Raw genomic sequence first — 18,009 nt, 5'->3', positions numbered from 1 at the left:
CAATGAAGGGTACGCTGAGAGCAAAGCTGGGTGTGAGGTGCTATTTGATTGGTTGAGGGTGTGAGGTGCTATTTGATTGGTTGAGGATGTGAGGTGCTATTTGATTGGTTGGTTGAAAAAGACCCATCTGAGCACATGGCCACTTAGAGGACATCCTCACAGACGAGTTTTTAGAGAAGTGACGTGACAGAAAACGTTCTTTGAGTCCCCACTGGTGGCTTCCGTGGGTAGGAAAATCAATGACGGACAAAAGCTGCTGGAAGCTGTTCGAATCTAGGTCTCTAGGATTGACTCCAGGCAAGGAGGGCGAAACTGACTTTGGTAGTTTTATCCTTGCCCTCCCTGTGGGGCACCTTGGTGAGACCATGCTTTACCTTAGGCAAGAGAGAGCGAGGGCAGGGATCTTGCCTGGGCCTGAAGAGGCTAAATTGCCTTCAGCTCAACTGTCTCGATATTTTGATGGACATAGACTGATGGTCTCCATTTTCCCCACCAAGTTCCTTCCATTCTACCTCCTAAGTTCATCTCAAACGTACAATTCTCTCTCTGCTATGCCATATTCATCAACAGTCAGTCTGTCCTGCCTGACCCACTATAGTGGTTGGTCACTAGCTGAACTTTCCCCCTCTTTAAATAACAAATCTGATTTGTCTACTCTTCTGCTTGAAATCCTCAAGGCTTTCCTTGGCATTCAGATTGAAACTCACCATGGATCAGGCCTGCGATGTTTAACTGACTTGCGTTAGGATCCTTGCCCTATATAAGGGCTGAGGAAAGATGTCTTTCAAGTCCTCAGACAGCCACTGGTGCTCCTGCCTTTAGGCTTTATTTAGCTCCTCTGTGCCTGATCTGAGCTATGTGTGCTCTCAGATTGCCATTCAAATGAGTGCTCCCTCACCTCCTGCTTCAGAGAGAGAGAGTGCTCCCTTACCTCCTGCTTCAGAGAGAGTGCTTCCTCACCTCCTGCTTCAGAGAGAATGCTCCCTTACCTTCTGCTTCAGAGTGAGTGCTCCCTCACCTCCTGCTTCAGAGAGAGTGCTCCCTTACCTCCTGCTTCAGAGAGAGTGCTCCCTCACCTGCTTCAGAGAGTGCTCCCTTACCTCCTGTTTCTAAGTGCTCTCTCACCTCCTACTTCAAAGTGAGTACTCCCTCACCTCCTGCTTCAGAGAGTGCTCCCTTACCTCCTGCTTCTGAGTGAATGCTCCCTCACCTCGTGCTTCAGAGAGAGTGCTTCTTCACTTCCTGGTTGTCTTTCATTGCACCTATCTTTGTATTTATTATCAGATGTAATTATGCATTACTTGCTTTCATTTTCACTTTCCTTTCCTGCTTGTTTCTGTGTGGCATGCAGGAATGTGTAGCCAAATTGTCCGTCTTACTGCTGTGTATTTTTGGCCACTGTAACTGCGACATATAATCATAAGTTTTAAATAATGTTAGCCAAATGGATGAATAATTGACTAAATCAAGTCACAGACTCAAATTTCAACTTCCAAGTATAGTCTTTCATTGAACGTTTTAGGTGGGTGAACAAATTGCTGGGGGTTTCATTTTTCAAATTGTGTGTGTGTGTGTGTGTGTTAGCTAGTTCAATGTGGAATCTGCCACATAAAAGATGATATATTGCCATCTCATATTCAAGTAAAAGTTTTGCTTATATTATTAGCACATGTTAATATGTTTTGGGATGACCTTTTCACACACGCACTTTAGCCAAACTCACCTCCATTGCCCTCTCTTGCGCCCCTTCCACTCCTGATCTTCCAAACCAGTTCCTCCTTCACTCTCACCCTCATACAAACATTTTCAGGAAGTTTCCAATACACTTAGTTGTATTCCCAAATAGCCATATGAGTCACTGCACGGTGGATGTGCCACATCCTTCCTCCTGAAGGCCATTAGGGTTTGCCGATAGTGTTGAAGTGTTTCGGACTATTGATCTGTGCTGTGCGTGGTACGTAGACGTCTATGTTTGCAAGTGGCTCCTAAAGAGAACTGCAAAGCTGAACAGGTGGCATAGGCTTGTGGGAGGGAGGCTGGCAGCGCAGGGGAGGGGCTTACCTTGCTATTTGTTACGCAAGGAGCGAGTAGTGAGACTCTTTTTTATTTGGTTTTAAAACTGAGCTAGAAAGTCAAACTTCTATAATAGAGATGCTTCCAACAGAAGAAGTGAAGAGCTGCGAAGAATAAAATACTAAGCTACTAGGTAAAGTACTCTGATTTTTAACCACTGATCTCAATTCATAAAGCAGAGGTGGTAGAAAGGAATTATCTGGGCGCTGTAAGTAGAGCGTTGAATTGCAACAACCTGGCAGCGACTTCGTAAAATAAAAGCTGAAAATAGTCCCCAGGTGAAGGATGTGAATCCCAAAGACTGCCGGGTTCCTCCCGTGGAAGAGCCTTCGGCTGTATCTCGTGGTTGGAGTGCTGATGCTGTGCAGGAAACGCAGAACAGCTGCTTTGAGGCGGTGTGTATTAGTCTTAGTGATTTCAGTTAACGGTTCTCATTTATTAAATAACAGTTGGGGATGTTGGCCATCACCGCCATCCTCTTCCATGTTTCCATGGAGTCTTTGCACCTTCCAATGCACTTTCATGTATGTCACTGTTCTGGTCCATCAAGCAGCACTGTGAGACAGGACAGTTGGAATAATTGCATATGTGTCCTAGTTCATACGTTGAAGACCTGGAGAGACCTTTCTGTGACGAGACAGCTAGTAAATGCCTACTGGCCTTTTCTCAGTTCTTAGCTTTCGAGATATGGATTTGGGGGGAAACTCCCGTTCAATACTTCAGATTATGTTCTGTCTACCACAAGCATAGTCTCTCTTTGGAATCCCTGATTCTTTGGATAGATAAAGATTCAAGTAAGATCATTGAAAGCATGAACTGCAGAAGAAAAATTTAGGATTTACTGAAGAACCACGAGACAATGAATAGCTGGAAAGCTAAGGCCAGTGCAAAAACAGAAAAACCTGGTGTCTGGGGTACTGCTGGCACTGGGAAATGGCTTCAGTCTTTGACCTAGGTGTGATCTTCATCCATACTCCCTGTGCAAGGCACCTTTGGATTTCAACAGCATCCCTACATTGACCATTATTAACGAGTTTAAATTGCTTTTAATCCATTAGAGAGCAGAAATTCTTCATCTGGGGCATGGGGGGGACCAATGCACTTAGTGATTTTATGTGCTAGATCAAACATATGAAATATGTCATTGTTTCCCCTAGGGAAAAAATAACCATATTACTTTGATCAGGTCCTCCATGTGTCAGATACCTTTTAACTATAAAGTCACACTTCTCTGGAGACTGCTAGGTTTCTTCTTCAGGCTGGTCTATAATTAAGAATTTCCCTGAAGTGATAACACCAACTGGAGTTAGAAGGCATTTGGTTGTGAAGCTACTTCAGTGAGGAAAAAATTAAGTAACCTAGCTGACATTTTTTTGCATGAAACATGAGTACTTAATGCAAAGAAGAGGGCCCATGAACTTATTTCTTCTTGACAACGGCTAAGCCGTTCCTTATCAAGGATGAACTATAAGATTCTAGTTCTGTGGAAGCTAATGGACTATTTGTATGTGAGCTCTGGAAAACTCCTTCCAAGGTCAAATAACAGGCTGGAGAGATGGCTCAGTGGTTAAGAGCACTGACTACTCTTCCAGGGGTCCTGAGTTTAATTCCCAGCAACCACATGGTGGATCACAACCATCTGTAATGGGATCCAATGCCCTCTTCTGGTGTGTCTGAAGAGAGCGACAGTGAACTCATATAAGTGAAATAAATAAATCTTGAGAGAAAGAGAGAGAGAGAGAGAGAGAGAGAGAGAGAGAGAGAGAGAGGAACAAACCAAGGTCAAAGTCAAATAACTCTGAGATGCTAGGTTCAACAAGTTGTTTAAGCAGGCTGATTTTCCTCGAGTGGGCTGTTACACATGGTTAGATGTACTAAGGATCGTTGAGCTTGGAGCCTTTTCCCACTTGATTTCTTATGTATCCATGACATAAATCTGTCCTTTCTAGTGCACACCCAATTTTGAGCTCTAGACAAATTTTAAGTTGCGAAGATGGTTGTAAAGGAAAGCTGCAGGGAAGATAGATTCAAACCACTTGGGACTTATCCATAATATTCCAGAGGGAGCAACCCTGTGAAGACTCTATCTGACCCAGGCAGAAATGCCACTCATGGAAGCAAAGCCAATTAGCTCTTCAAGGAAGATTGATGTGCTGGTCTGTGTGCATCCTTCATTCCTGTGCTAAGACAGGCTGGCTTCACTTATAGAAGCTTCATGCTACCGCATTCTCATTCTGGGTAGGAGGTGGAAAAGCCTGCAGCTTCTGATGATCTGGCTGGAGAGTTTCTGAGCTCTTTCCTCCCTTGCTCTGTGCATCCTGCGAGGACAGGATTCTGCATCACGGACAGCAGATGCAGGACATCTTCACTGAGGCTTTCGTTTCTGCCTTCTGAGCATCCTTCCTGGATGTCTTTGCTCCACAGGAAATAACTGACCTGTGAACTTTGACCTCCACCTCCCCATCTCCTGCCTCTCTAGTTCAGTACTTACCCCATCTCCCAGACTAGACATCCAGGAGTTGCCCCTTCCTCCCTGTTTGATGCCCCAACCTCCAGATTCTAGCAACTCTTCACCTATAAACAAACCTTCTTGCGCCCCCTCCCAGAGCTCCTGCTCTCCAATGCCCCAGACAGCATCAAAAGTTTGACATTCTTCCTGAGGAGGGCTTCCTTTCTGCCCTGTTAGTCAGCATACTCAAGAACCCTCCCCTCCCTCCGTCTTCCCCTCCCCCTCCCCTCTCCTCCCTTTCCTCTCTCTTCTCCCTTTCCTCCCCCTCTTCCCTTCCTCTCCCTCTCCTTCTATTCTTTGGCCCTCTTCTTATCCTCCAAGACACAGCTCCACACCACTGCCTTCGAGAACACCTTTCAGACCCTTAGGGGTTGCGCCTCAGAGTTCTGAGAATATATTTGCAGCGAATGTGTTCTTGGAGAAGTTCTCCAATCATGTGGCACCCAGCATGCCTAGCTGTCATTGCTAGTCTCTCTAAACTTCCTTAGCCACGCTGACGGGGATACAGCTCACCATTGTACTCCAAAGCCAAGGGGATTTTAACACGTGGTGGAAAAACAAATGTGAATACCGCCCCACCCCCACCCCGCCCTTGGCGTGCTCGCCTCTAAATTAGAAGGAACCTGTTTCCAAGATGGGCGGTATCTGAGAATATTGCCTTCATGCCTAAAAACAGCAGGCCTACTCACTGAGTATCCCCAGAGTTTTCTACTTGTGCTGTTTCCCTAGATTACATCATCTAACTTCGTGATAACTTTACGGATAAGGGTGTGATTTGAGTACTGTTTTATAGACTAAAAACACATCTCAGCAGCTTTTCAGCGTGATAGGGTTGGGATTTGAACTCAGGCTGATTGACACTGTGCATCCCCTTCCCTGCCCATGCTAGATTCTCACTCCATTGGTCAATCACTTCATAGCACAGATTTCTGTGAACTGTGTTGGGAAAACCTGCTCTCTGCCACATCGTCATCTACCCATTCACTCCTCCTGCTGGTTAAAGAGACCACAGAGTTAACATTTCCCCTTTCCGGCAGTTTAAGCACAGAACATCCTTCTCATACCCCACCCTCTCTGAGCTCCTTCTAGCTGATTCAAAACAAAGAATTTAACTCACATTGTGTTGGCCCAGTTAAGCTAGTCAGCCAGGTCTCCCTGCGCCCTGACCCTAAGCCCAGGGTGGGAACTTCTATGTGCACGCTATCGATGGTGTATTAATGAACTTCTACATGCACACTACTCATGGTGTATTAACGGTGAACTTCTAAAGACTTTATGCTTTGACTGCTAACAGGTGTTATTTTGTAAAAGATCTAATTTTCTCTTCTTCCTCCTTCTTCTCCTCCTCCTTCTTCTTTCTTCTGTTTTCCTTAGATGTAGATTAGAGCTTTGAGATTATGAGTCTCAAACGCATATTGACTGGCCAGCAGGAGAACCTGTCATCCAAATGATGTGAAAGATTTTTAGTCACTTCATGCACAAGATACCACTGACTTTACTCAAGAACCCTCCCCTCCCTCCGTCTTCCCCTCCCCCTCCCCTCTCCTCCCTTTCCTCTCTCTTCTCCCTTTCCTCCCCCTCTTCCCTTCCTCTCCCTCCCCTTCTATTCTTTGGCCCTCTTCTTATCCTCCAAGACACAGCTCCACACCACTGCCTTCGAGAACACCTTTAAGCACTTTACCACTGACTTTCTTTAATTCTGTAAGCTACTATTTGTAGACGTTCTAAGTAAAATATGGATTGTTTAATCATTCATAGCTACTGTCATACCTTAGCAAGTGTCACAGATCCATGACACTGGGCGAGCAGAGCACTGGCTCAAGCAAAGCCGGCCTCACAGTCCAGGTTTCTCCTGCTGCCAAATGGTTGCCATCTGAAATGCCATTTTAAATACTTGAAGTTGGCCAGGCGGTGGTGGCGCCCGCCTTTAATCCCAACACTTGGGAGGCAGAGGCAGGTGGATTTCTGAGTTCGAGGCCAGCCTGGTCTACAGAGTGAGTTCCAGGACAGCCAGGACTACACAGAGAAACCCTGTCTCGAAAAACAAAACAAAACAAAACAAAAAAAAAACCAAAAAACAAACAAACAAAAAAAAAACCTTGAAGTTGTTCTTTATCTCTCTATGGCTCCTTGTTTGCTGTGAGGACTCACACCTTGCTGGTTACCCCATGCCTGCTGATGGGGGTCTCTGATTACTCTTAAACCTGTGGCTTTTCCTTGTTATGTGTCTGTTCAAGACACCAGTTCATTTGTCCCGGAGAGCTTTCCACTTTCTGAATTTTCACATCATTCAGTGTTGCTTAACATGTTTGTCTCCCTTGTGGTTCCCAGAATTGGAGAGTTAGCCCCAGAAGCCTGCTAAGTATTTTTTTCCAGACCACTTCACGGATAAGACTGCAGGTGGCACTGCACCCTTCCTATTGTACCAATTTGCAGACACTCAGGGGCCAGCTCCCGGTCTGGTTTTAGTCAACCAGCAGGTCAGAAGTTGCCAGCTTGGTCTATTATCTATAAAACTTGCTGTCTGTCCTTCGCACAATGGCTTTAGAAGCTGCTGATTAGTGCCTATGTCACTAGTGCCATTTCTTTTTTAAAATTAAGAGCTCAGAATGAAGCCATCCACTCTAACACTGCTTACTATTTATCAGTTAGAATTTCTATACACAGAGGAATCGTTCCATATCAAATGTAGTATTGCTCTAAGGAGCTAATATAGGAAATACAAACTCAAAACTTGATGCTTTCCCTTGACCACATGTTTAAAGAAGAAAGAGTTAATTTCCCAGGATCACCCAAAGCATCTTTTATAAACTCATGTTTTTTTTTTTTTAAGTGATTGGTATGTTTCTATTGGTTGTTATTATCCTCTTGATACTTGCCCTGCAGTATCTTTACCCAGAGGAGCTCATCTGAGGTTTGTCTGCATAGGAAAGATGAACACTAGGTTCCTTCCTCTGGGCTGATGCTGATGCTGATGCTGATGCTGATGCTGATGCTGAAGGCCTGGGATGCAGGTCAAGGATGGGCTTAGAATGACCACTGGAGTTGTGCAGCCACTGTGCCACTGGGGACACAGGTGACAGGGGAACAGCGTCATGCACACCTTGGATTCCCCGCCTTCACTCTATGGGATGGCTAGGCTTATCAGAAATGGGCATAAAATAAGAAGGGGGGGGTGTAATAAGTGCTACTTCTCCCAGCTGCCCCCAGTACTGGTGATTGAACATAGGAACTAGTACACACCAGGCAAATGCTTGCTACATCCCCAGCCCCAAAGCACCTATTTTTCAACTACTTCAAAGCCATTGGTTGGTTTACATTCTAATTCTTAAAGGAATCCAGAAGGATAAAAATAGCAAGTAGCTAAATCCTGTTCAGGTGATTGTTTTGTTTTGTTTTGTTTTTAAACCACTGGTTAAAATTCCAGTACCACAAAAGTGTAATTCTTTATTTCATGTGTGTGTGTGTGTGTGTGTGTGTGTGTGTGTGTTTATTCACAGAGAACCCCCTTGCCCACCCCCAAAATCTATACTAGATACTTTGGGGAATCTTTGAGGAGGTTCAGTCAATTATTTATGAGAACTCACCAATAAGAAAGGCAATAAAAAAGTGAATCAAAATGCAATCATAGATCTTACAGAGATTTAACACACTGTAACATTTTAAGTATGTATGTACATATACAGACACACACACACACACACACACACACAATCCATACGTACATGATAAAACATGTAGTCTGCATTCGGAAGGCCTGAGATTGAGTCACAATTCTATACTCTTGGCCCTTGACAAAATTCCAATTCTTAATCTGTAAAATATTTGTTGTAAATATTCCAAGGGTTTGTTCTGAAAATTAAGTATCATAATTCACTTTATAAAAAATCTAATTTTTATTGATAGGTGCTAAATATTTAGAGAATGCCAAATACTTAGTTATAAGAATCATTAGGGTTGAGTGGTGGTGGCTACACAGAGAAACTCTGCTTCCAAAAACATATATATATATATGCCGAACAAAGACTAGAAAAGCTTTCTTGATGGAGTGAATGTTACACAGAATTTAAGATACAAACAAAGCATGAAGCACATGGGGGGCGGGGTGCAGGCTAGGGAATCCCATGTGCCCTGAGAACTGGGCCAGGAACAATGTGATTTACTGAGCTGGAGGACAGCTCACCATGGCCTGTGTGCTTGGCAGGTAGCTAGAAGTTGCTGAAGGCACAATGGGCTATGGGCATTAAACTCCATCATCAGGAGCTTTAATTGATCTGGAGGGTAGGTGAGCTCTCTGCCGGGCTCTGTGGAGTGGTGTTACCTGAGGACACCAGCAGCATTTTGAGTGTTCGTTGTGGTTGATTTGGAAGATAAAGAATGGCAGCTTAAGAAGATTAAACAAAAATACAGCTCTCAACCCTGTGTTTGGCAGCTTCCTGAAATGACCTTTCAAGTGTTTACCGTCTGCATTCACCACACACAATCAGCACAGCCACTGAACAGTGATTCTTTTCTCACCTGTGTTCAGCATCAGGGAGTGGCTTATATTAATACTGAATGTCATTGGAAGCCACCAGCAGTGGGCAGAGGAGAGCTACCAGGTTATATATATATCATATATATATATATATATATATATATATATATATATATATATATATGTAATGATGGTGATGATGATCCAGATGATGGTCCAATAGAATAGAAATAAAAAATATGATAAACAATAGGGGACTAGAATAAAATCCAGCACACCTTCTCTAACCCACAGGGCAATGTTTTCTTCATCAATCAGTTTGATTTTTTTATTACCATATATTAAGCAGTCATCAAGTTTGACGTCTCTGAGGTGTAAATGTAGAGGAATTACTATAAACAATTAGTTCTTTTTAGTGTCCTATAACTTTTTCTAAAAGAAGAGCTGGGTGTTGTGGTTCACACCGATCATGCCAACACTCAGGAGACTGCATATGAGGACGGACCATTTGAGGTCAGGTTGGATTACAGAGCAAGACCCTGTTTGGGAAGGGGGAAAATGACCCGGGGGTGGGGGTGTAGTTCAGTGGTAGAGCACTCGTCTAGTGTTACAAAGCCCTGAGTCTGATCTCGTGGCACTTCAAAAAATAAATTTAAAATAAAGAGTGAGGGGTGTCGGCGAGTGAGTATCTATTTCAGCAATTCTATTTCATGGATTAGGAATCGAAGGTCAAAGGTATAAAGTGATTTGCTGTAAAAGACAGAAATAGAACTTGGTTTTCATGGTTGTTAATCCTATACTTATCTACCAAGCTGGACTTGAAAGGATGTTTATAAGGAGTTATTTATAGGAAGCATAATCTTCTTTCTACCTTAGGGAAGTGGTGGCATTTTGGTGCCATTAAGAGGCTGATGCAGACTCCTCTGGATTGTAATGTTCACTTGTAAAGTTTCAAAACTTAGACATGCTTTATGCTTTGGTTTTTTTAAAATTGAAATGATTATATTTTGTTTCCTATAACTGTACATTTCTAATTTTATTTGTTCACTTTTATTAGAGGCATTTTATTTTTAACTTTGCTTGACAGTAATTTCCTCCTCTTTCTTTCTCTTTCTTTCTCTCTCTCTCTCTTTCTTTCTTCTTTCTTTCTGACAAGGACTTGTACATCAGACTGGCTTTGAACTTACTACATAGCTAAAAATGACCTGCAACCCTTCTCCTCCTGCCTCTGCCTTCTGAGTGCAGATTACAGGTGTCCACCGCTCCACCCAGTGTGTGCTGTGCTGGAGATTAGGCCCAGGGATTCTGCAAATTAGGCAAGAACACCACCAGCTGAACTACATCCCGGCCCCTGATTTTGCTTAATACCCCGATTTCTGATGGCATAAGTGAAGCACAGAAATATGAACAATATGTGTGCATAGCTGACATAAAATCGCAGAGAATAAACAAAATTTTAGAATTAATCTTCAAAAGACTGCCCACTGCAACTCAACCTACTCAGTAGGTGTTGTTGAATTTGAATTGCTTGTTGACAAGATTGTGCATTTAATTTTTTGAAAAAATAAATTAGAAACATTTAGGAATATAAGACAGATTAGTTAAAAGTAGTTAGCTACCTGCAACTGACATGTAGTACACTAGGCTAGAGTTTCAGAAAGTATATTTTGAATACTCTGGCATCCAAATCCCTCTAGATTCTGTAATGTGTAGATGTCGGGGATTCCCCTTTCTATGTTTCTCACTGACGTTGAATAAAGATTCATGAATGCACCGGAGGTCACTGGCTTAGACTGGGTGTGATCCTGCCCCAGATCCTGGACAGACCCAGAGCTAATGACGTACCATGTGACTGATTGTTTATCTGACCTGAGCAATTAGGAGAGAGACCATAGGTAAGTCCTCCATAGGTCATTTCCTCAGCAGTCTCGATGTTTTACCCTGATGAGGGGAATACCGGAAGCCACCCAATCAGTTCCTCCTATTGTCATTTCCTCTTTCCACTCCCGCCTGCTGTTCTGCCACTTGCAGCACAGCACCTCTGGAGGCTTAGATTAACTGCTGCTCGATTTATAGATTGCAAATAAAAGACAAAGAAGTCATTTAAATTCATTCAAATTTTATCTTTTGACAGTGACAATTTTTTTTAAAGGTAGGGTCTTACTAGACATAATCTAGCCTTTGCTTCTGACTCTGGTGTGCTGGGGTTAAAGGCCCGTGTCTCCGCGCCCATCCCCACTCTTCTGTCTTTATCTCCATCTCTTCCCAGGTTTCTAGCATTCTGAAAAATTTCACTCACCCACAGGCTTAGTTCTGTACTTCTAAAGCACTTTACAAAAGTTCTAAAGCGCTTTACAAAATGCCTACGATTAAAATTGGTAAAATGTATGTAGGAGGGAGCAAAGTGGACAAAGTTCTTGTTAACATTTTGAAAAGGGATACGTGTGACTGTTGTTAATTCTTGACATTTGGGTCTGAAAAGTAAAATTACCATATGAGCCACTTATTCATCACAGTGAATTTAACCTAAGCCTCAATTTATGGTTAATAACCACATGTAACGGTAGCACTCAGTTAAACGTGACTTAACCCAATTCTCGCTAATTTGCCCCAAGCATCCGTTTCACTGCGCATACTTTATACTTTCCCCTGGGATATTTCATGACACATTCGATGCTAGCAGCAGTAAAACTAAATATTCAGAAGTGAGGCATATGCCAATGATATGAAGTATGAAACCCGCTTCTTTAAATAATGACCATAAAACCAGCCAAGTAGCAGACCTGAGGTGTATTTCAGTCAAGAAAAACACATTTTTAAGTTTGAGGCTTTTTTCAAACTCTTAAAGATATAGTATGTGTAGTTTTAATATACAAATGTCAAGAAAAATAAAAGCGCTGATAAGTTATGTTCGTTTTGCAAACTACCATCATCTCCAGCTGATTAGGACCCCCTGCCCTGACCCTGAGTGACAGCAGGAGCCTTATGATTAGGCAAATAAGGAGGCTTGGTCACTAGCGGTGGGCGGGACGGAGAGCCTGTTTGCGGGCCGATTGGAGCGGAGCGGAGGTGTAGGCAGCACCGCTGTGACGTCACTGCGAGGTTTGCCGCCCCCATCCATCCCCCAGCTCCGCTGTAATCAATAAGAGTTCTAGAATGGCCCTCTGCCAAAAACCGTGTCTCCACTTGCTCTGAAATAAACAATCTTCTGTTTCAGACTCCAAGCGTTGCAAACCAAGGAGAAGGCCATGCCGCTACAGTCTCTGTGAGCGAGACCCCAAGTCCCAGTCGTGCGCATGCGCCGAGGGCTATACGTTGAGCCGAGACCGGAAGTACTGCGAAGGTAATGTGCGCATGCACTGAAATCAATCCTTTTGACAAGTGGTTGGAGATCTGCCAGTGAAGTGCACGTGTCTGTTTGTGGCTTGTATTCATGGAGGCGGGGGTTGTCCAGAAACTCCAAGAAAAACAAACTTCAATCTTCTTCCTCCCTTGCTCACTCCCTCCTTTCCTTCCTTCTTTCCCCAGAAGAGAACTTTTTCTTCTGCTTTAATTTCTATTATACTCTCAGGTCTTTTTTTTTTTTTTTTTTTTTTTTTTTTTTTTTTTTTTTTTTTTTTTTTAATATATATATGTATATATAGACTTCTGTTACATGCAACCCATTAGGAAGTTGCTGAGGGGCTGATAAGGCCAAGATTGTCTTTATTTTTTTTTAAAGATTTATTATTTTTATATTGTATGTTTGTGCGCCACGTGCATGCCTGGTACCTGTGGAACCTAGAAGAGAGCATGGAATCCTCTGGAACTGTAATTAAGAATGTGAGCACCGTGTGGATGCTAGGAACAGAACCTCGGGTCTTCTGTAAGAGCAACAATTAACCTCTGGGCCAGCTCTTCAAGTTTAAGCCAGAGGTTTCTGGGTTTCTGAGTGCAGTCAACAAATCAATCTCTCTCTCTCTCTCTCTCTCTCTCTCTCTCTCTCTCTCTCTCTCTCTCCCTCTCTCCCTCTCTCCCTCCCTCCCTCCCTTTCTCTCTCCTTTTTATCCTCCCTCCCTCTTCCCCCACCCGTTTCCCCCCTCCCCTCCCTCTTATTTTGACTTTGTGCAATATATCAGGATGAGCAATTTCTTTTCTTAAATTTTCTATATTTTAGGAGTAATTCTAGTAGCTACCACCAGATTGAGACTATTCCATACGTACCTTACCCCACATGAGATCTAGAGAGAACCTAGGGAAACTGAATCCAGCTGCATCCTTATCTAGGCCTCCTCCTGTTTGGAAATTCCTGGTCCAGTATAATCAGCCCTGGAGCTCTGGAGAAGTAACTTGTTTTTTCAAAGGCACAGTGGTATACACATTCAGAGGACTTAGCTGACTTCGGGCACATGTAGCCCATGTAGCCCATGGCCATGGGGACATGTAGCCATGGTCCCTTGCTTATGTCCAGTGAGCTGATGCTGATGACACTGAAGCCTGGCACTTCAGTCAGAGCAGAGTTGTTGAGACGTGTTGCTCCCGAGGAGGAGAAAGACCCAAAGCAGAACAGGAAATATTCTAAACTGGCTAAAATATTCTAACCCAGCTGCAAGGGAGGCTATGGTAGGATTGCAGTTCAAGGCCAGCCTGGGCTTCATAGTGAGTTCAAGCCAGCTGTGGAAGCATAGGGAGACCCTTTCTCAAACAAAGAGGAGGGAGAGAGACGGTGATAGTGACAAATGCAGCTCAGTGATAGGTGATCGAGTGCTTGCTTAACACACATGAGACCCTCAGAGTCACAAACAGGAGTCCCTAGCTTCCCAGGGGATTTCATCTTAACTTTTATTTATTTTTAGAGATTTATTTATTTATTTTATGTATGTGAGTACAGCATGCTCTCTTCACACACTAGAAGAGGGCATCAGATCCCATTACAGATGGTCGTGAGCCACCATGTGGTTTCTGGGAATTGAATTCAGGACCTTTGGAGGAGCAGTTACTGTTCTTCACTGCTGAGCTATCTCTCCAGCCCCTGTCTTTTTTATACACCCTGTGGCTGTAAAAAAAAAATAAAAATAAAAAACTAATAAAAAAGTTACTTAACTTTTTAGTAAAGGGTAAATCCTGTCTAAAACTGTGAGAAAGTAGCCTCTAAGTAACCCTGGGCCAATAGAAAGGACTTTTGTGAGCACAGAGAGGGTGATTACTGTCACCCTCAATGAGGGTTGGAGAAGTACCCCTCCCATGGTGATTTGCAGTGGGAACAAGTGTGAGATGTCCTACTTTGCGCCAATTGGGGATGTCACAGTTTGCTTTCAGGGATACTCATGTGACTGTGGGTTGCTGTTGTCATTGTGCAGATATCAATGAGTGTGCCTTTCAAAATCATGGCTGTACTCTGGGGTGTGAGAACACCCCTGGATCCTATTACTGCACATGTCCTACAGGATTTGTTCTGCTTCCTGACGGGAAACAATGCCACGGTGAGTCATTATTGAGTTCCTTTATTTTTAGTAATGTCCCTAAGGTGGCTATGATCTTAGTTGGTGGTCTTCAGTTAGCAGTGTGCATCAAAGTTATCTGGGGTTGTATGTATTTCACTTTGCTTCATAAAATATGGCCAGTTGAAGCTGGACCTTGTGGTATAATTTGTAATCCCAGCACTCTGAAGGTGGAGATAGGAGAATCACAAGTTCAAGGCCAGCTTGAGCTATAGAGGACTTTGTCTTAAAAACCAACAACCACATGGATAACTAGGCTCTATTACAGGCATATTGAAAAGAAAAAGAAAAAAGAAAAATTCCAGGGTGAGGGAAATAAAACTATATAAACAAACACTTTTCTATTTCTATTTTAATCTGTATTATCTAATATGTCACTGTGTATCTTTAAAAGAGAGACATATAATAACTAATGATGATACATTATTACACTGAAAAATGAACGATAATCCCCTAGTGTAATATCTGTCCGTTTTTAGATACAATCACAATTCTACTGTTATACCCCTAACATTGACAGTAATTCTTAATAGCATCAAATAACAATTCTTTTAGTATGTGGCTGTATAAAAAAAAAACTAATAAAAAACAAAACCTTCAAGTATACATGAGCTTGTGCTGCAGAAGGTGTTGTTAGTTTACATCATCTTTAAAAAGTTTGCTACATAACGGATTTGTTTGAATCACATGTTTTAACTTGATGCACCTGTCTCTCATAAACACTTCTTATCCCTCAAATAGTGTTAATTAAATTAACTATTTTTACTTACTCCAGAGCTTCTTGCTTTGTGGATTTTGTCAACTACATTTTCTAAATGTCCCTACAATGTTACGTGAACTTGTAATTGTAACTATAACCTGAATTAGATTTGGCGGTAGATGCTTCTTGGCTGGAATACATTATAAATGGATTTGTACTTCCACCAAGATATAGATATACCCTGTTGTTTCTTTGTATCATGAGATTAGCCAGTGTTCATTCATCTGTTACAGAGTGCATTCATCTGTTACAATAGTTTTGAAGTAATATTCTTGTCCTTCTGTTTCTTTCTAATTATTAATTAGAAAGCTTTTATAAAGGAAACTTTATCTCATTAGCTGTCTGCTTTCCCGAGACACTATTTTTGCAGTATAGGGCAAAACAAATGTGAAAATTTGTATTTAGAGGATACAATTTGCTAGTGAATTAGTTGTTTCTAGGTTTTGGGGGGCATCACTGTTAGAGTGTACTTAAAAAAAAGAGAAGAAAAGAACATTGTGAATTCCTGTGGATAACCCCAGTGCAAGTTTAGGATTGCATAGTCAGATATCTTCTAGTCCTAGTTTTTAATTGACTCTTAGCATGACTAATGTACAGACATGTGGTTGAAATCATGCTTAGTCTTGTTTCACAGATGATGGAGAATAGGTCTGTCTGTATATCATCCGGGTTTATGAAACCAGACTCATCGAAATTGATGGATAATAAATAACAAACTGTATGGAAATTGCCTATCATCATTGCACATAAGACTTGCTTCTGACCTATTAGTAAAAGACTGGATGGAAATGCATTGAATATAGGCCCCACCATATGCCAAAAAGAACACATACAGTTTTACTTAATTCTCAAAGCTTCTAGAACTTTTATGATAGACATTTTAAGTTTGTGTTCAAATTTGCTGGAGTTAATTTGTATGCAAGGTATAGAGTAGATATAAGTCTGCTTAAATCACTAGGCAGCTATTTCTGTATTACTGTTGGACTTTCATATGCACACCCATTTAAAATAATGCCTCTCTAGCACCAGCTTGTGTGCACTTGAAGGTTTTATTTTCGATGGGTTTGTTTTGACACATTAGGGTAATGTAGGTCGGCCCTGATCTTGAGGTTCTCCTGGCTCAGCTTTCAGTGCCTGGGATTACAGGCGTGTGACATCACTCCCAGTTGGAGCCTTTTCTAGTCTGACGTTTCTATCCTTTCCTGATGTCATCGTCTGTCTTTTCCTGTTCCCAGCTCCCAGTGTTCTTCAGTTGCCCGTTAGCACACATACGCGGTGTACTCCTGTGCATTTATCATAAACTCTGGTATTTAAGAGCCTTTCACTTGTCTTCCAACATTGAACCACACACAAAATGCCTTTACCGTTTCCGACATGGGTAATCTGCAGAATCACTTGGTAAAATTCTACATAAAATATTTTGGAATTCTGATGTCTAACAACTTTAAAAATCTTATTCAAACTAGGAGAAATTTACAGGAGATTGGAGCTAGTTTCCCAAAGTTCCAGCTCTTTACTTTTTTAAAATTTAGATTGAGCCGGGCGGTGGTGGCGCACGCCTTTAATCCCAGCATTTGGGAGGCAGAGGCAGGTGGATTTCTGAGTTCGAGGCCAGCCTGGTCTACAGAGTGAGTTCCAGGACAGCCAGGACTACACAGAGAAACCCTGTCTCGAAAAACCAAAAAAAAAAAAAAAAAAAAAAAAAAAAAAAAAAAAAAAAAAAAATTTAGATTGATATTTTGTTCCTTGTTTTGGTATTTCTCAATACTGCGGCATCTCTTTAATGTTAGATTTTTTTTTTTTATTCAACTTTCTCCTTTCAGAGAAGCAACTGATTGTAACAAATTTTCACAACCCAATTTAACACTAATTTTATTTTGTTCTTCTTAATTAGAACTTGTTTCCTGTCCAGGCAACGTATCAGAGTGCAGCCATGGTTGTGTTCTGACATTAGATGGTCCCCTGTGCATCTGTCCCTCAGGTTCAGTGCTTGGGACAGATGGGAAAACATGCACTGGTGAGTTTATCGGCCCTTTGTTGACTTAACAATATCAGTCTTCTAAGAGACACTGAAAACTTTATTGCCAAAGCAGACTAGGTTTTCCAATGACCATGCATTGAAAGACATTTATGTAACAGATTTATAGGTAAATTTGGGAGGTTTTTAAGACAGTAGAGTGGTTTCTAGAATGTTCTTTGACATTGTTAGTCCTGTACTAGCACTACCAGTTCCTAGCAGTGTGGTGTAAACCCCCCATGTGACCTTAGTGCTATCAGAAGGATGCAAAGCACTCAGCATATTGTTGGCAGCTAATAAATAACGCCAGGCTTTTCTCTTCCTAGAGACTTAGGCACACAGAAGTCTGGATGGAATTCACAGTTAGCAGAAGAGTTTTAAGTCATTTTTAATTGTTTAAATAAAATCAGCAAATTATGAAGACACGTATTTGGTGGAATTTAGTATTACCCAAATCTAGAATTGAAAATAAGATAGTTGAAAAGCAAAACAAATGAACCAAAAGGCCAAAGTCAAGAAGCCCAAAATGTATGAGATGGAAAGATTGTATTACTCAGCAGAAGAGCTGGAACAAACTCAAAATGCATTTCTTTGTCCGTGTGGCTGCCAGTGTGTGTGTTCCTGAACGCAGTGGTGGAACACAAGGACGAGGACCAATGGGGTGTGAAGGGTTAACATCAAAATGCTGGGTTA

The 18,009-nt window shown here is 42.0% G+C and overlaps 1 protein-coding gene across 4 annotated transcripts in view; it reads left to right on the top strand.

Moving 5' to 3' along the window:
* The window catches only part of Egf (epidermal growth factor), an 81,462-nt gene that overhangs the window by 20,203 nt on the left and 43,250 nt on the right, over positions 1-18,009 (top strand). For 2 of the 4 annotated variants that reach the window (XM_076933250.1, XM_076933251.1), the window contains exons 6-9: positions 12,277-12,402; positions 12,844-12,924; positions 14,399-14,521; positions 17,194-17,316. In XM_076933250.1, the coding sequence (XP_076789365.1) occupies positions 12,277-12,402; positions 12,844-12,924; positions 14,399-14,521; positions 17,194-17,316 (453 nt within the window). The remainder of the gene's footprint in view (positions 1-12,276; positions 12,403-12,843; positions 12,925-14,398; positions 14,522-17,193; positions 17,317-18,009) is intronic. The other 2 variants (XM_034500958.2, XM_034500957.2) reach the window with 1 other exon arrangement.

This window comes from Arvicanthis niloticus, chromosome 4 (genome assembly GCF_011762505.2).
Source record: "Arvicanthis niloticus isolate mArvNil1 chromosome 4, mArvNil1.pat.X, whole genome shotgun sequence".
Lineage (NCBI taxonomy): Eukaryota > Metazoa > Chordata > Mammalia > Rodentia > Muridae > Arvicanthis > Arvicanthis niloticus.
The sequence above is the reverse complement of the archived record's forward strand: the minus strand, read 5'-3'. Positions and strand labels throughout refer to the sequence as shown.